The 2,003-nt window shown below is 63.1% G+C and overlaps 1 protein-coding gene across 1 annotated transcript in view; it reads left to right on the top strand.

Annotated features, from left to right (window-relative positions):
- LOC132386891 (plasma protease C1 inhibitor-like) overlaps positions 1-1,678 on the top strand; it is a gene marked incomplete at its 5' end in the record, with an annotated part of 74,053 nt that extends 72,375 nt beyond the window's left edge. Inside the window, one exon of the mRNA XM_059959245.1 lies at positions 853-1,678. Within this exon, the coding sequence (XP_059815228.1) occupies positions 853-1,106 (254 nt within the window). The remainder of the gene's footprint in view (positions 1-852) is intronic.
- Between the last annotated feature and the right edge of the window lie 325 nt (positions 1,679-2,003).

The raw sequence follows: 2,003 nt of genomic DNA, 5'->3' as shown, positions 1-2,003 counted from the left end.
CTGTGGGGGTGATGTAGAGGGAGCTCCACACCGTGTCTGACCCGTGTCCCGGGAGCGCTCGGTGTCCACACTGGGGATAAAGTGGGGACACACACTGTGGGGGTGATGTAGAGGGAGCTCCACACCGTGTCTGACCCGTGTCCCGGGAGCGCTCGGTGTCCACACTGGGGATAAAGTGGGGGGACACACTGTGGGGGTGATGTAGAGGGAGCTCCACACCGTGTCTGACCCGTGTCCCGGGAGCGCTCGGTGCCCACACTGGGGACAAAGTCGGGGGACACACTGTGTGGGTGATGTAGAGGGAGCTCCACACCGTGTCTGACCCTGTCCCGGAAGAGTTCGGTGTCCACACTGGGGATAAAGTGGGGGGACATACTGTGGGGGTGATGTAGAGGGAGCTCCACACCGTGTCTGACCCGTGTCCCGGGAGCGCTCGGTGTCAACACTGGGGATAAAGTGGGGGGACACACTGTGGGGGTGATGTAGAGGGAGCTCCGCACCGTGTCTGACCCGTGTCCCGGGAGCGTTCGGTGTCCACACTGGGGATAAAGTGGGGGGGACACACTGTGGGGGTGATGTAGAGGGAGCTCCACACCGTGTCTGACCCGTGTCCCGGGAGCGCTCGGTGTTCACACTGGGGATAAAGTGGGGGGACACACTGTGGGGGTGATGTAGAGGGAGCTCCACACCGTGTCTGACTCGTGTCCCGGGAGCGCTCGGTGTCCACACTGTTTGAATCTCTCTCCCGGCCCCCTTTACCCCTGTCCGTCCTCTCATCCCCTCTTCCCATCACTCTGCGTCCTCCTCTCTCCCATCCCACCATCCCCTTTCTTCCCACTCTCCCACACTCAGGGTTAAACGACGCCCTCTTCTCCCCCAACCTGTGCGGTCTGACCGTCGGCTCGGACATGTACATCAGCTCGGCCACCCACCGTGCGTTCATCTCGCTGGACGAAGACGGAGTGGAGGCGGCTGCCGGCACCTCCTTGGCCGTCGGCCGGACCATCGCCATGTTCGAGGCCACTCGGCCCTTCCTCTGGCTGCTCTGGGACGACGAGCTGGGGTACCCCATTTTCATGGGCAGGGTCCTGAATCCCCTCCTTTAATGCCCACCCCTCTCCCTCCCTCCCCTCACCGTCCCCCTTCCCTCACTCAGCCAGCCTATTCACTTCTCCCTCTCTCACTCCCCCCCCCCCGGCGCGCCCTGCCGCATATTTACCCCCTTCTGTAGGTACGAGTATCACCTGCCTCGACAGCAGGGAGACCCTTCAGCCCGTCAATAGCTTGGAGTCCTATCCACATTCCCCTCACCCCAACCCCGTAATCTCTCCGCAACTCCCCTCCAACACGAACCATCGCGCTCTTTGGGCACGGCCTGACATCTCAGTCCCCACAGCCCGACACTCCCTTTCCCACCCGGTCAGATCCCTCCCCGGGGAGGGCGGCTGTCAGGACCGAGCGGTCCCACCTCCTGCTCTTTGGGCACGGCCTGACATCTCAGTCCCCACAGACCGACACTCCCTTTCCCACCCGGCCAGATCCCACCCCGGGGAGGGCGGGAGCCACTCAGTCACCCCTCCACCTGCAGGCCCCTCACCGGGTGACCGCCCCCGTTCCCAAATCGTTCCGGTTCGTGCTGCAGACTGACCAGTTACTCTGAATTAAAAATAAATTCAGGATCGCCTCCGACTGTGGAATCTGATGACGGGTGAACGGGAAGGGGTGGGGTCTATTGGGAGTGCGGACGGGGGGAGAGAATGGGAAGGGGTGTGGTCTATTGGGAGTGAGGACGGTGTGGGTGAACGGGAGGGGGTGGGGTCCCATTGGGAGTGCGGACGGTGGGGGTGAACGGGAAGGGGTGGGGTCTATTGGGAGTGCGGACGGTGTGGGTGAACGGGAAGGGGTGGGGTCTATTGGGAGTGAGGACGGTGTGGGTGAACGGGAAGGGGTGGGGTCCATTGGGAGTGCGGACGGTGGGGGTGAACGGGAAGGGGTGGGGTCTA

This window comes from Hypanus sabinus, unplaced genomic scaffold, assembly GCF_030144855.1.
Source record: "Hypanus sabinus isolate sHypSab1 unplaced genomic scaffold, sHypSab1.hap1 scaffold_1369, whole genome shotgun sequence".
NCBI lineage: Eukaryota > Metazoa > Chordata > Chondrichthyes > Myliobatiformes > Dasyatidae > Hypanus > Hypanus sabinus.
Note: the sequence above shows the minus strand (reverse complement) of the source record. Positions and strands in the feature narration are given on the sequence as shown.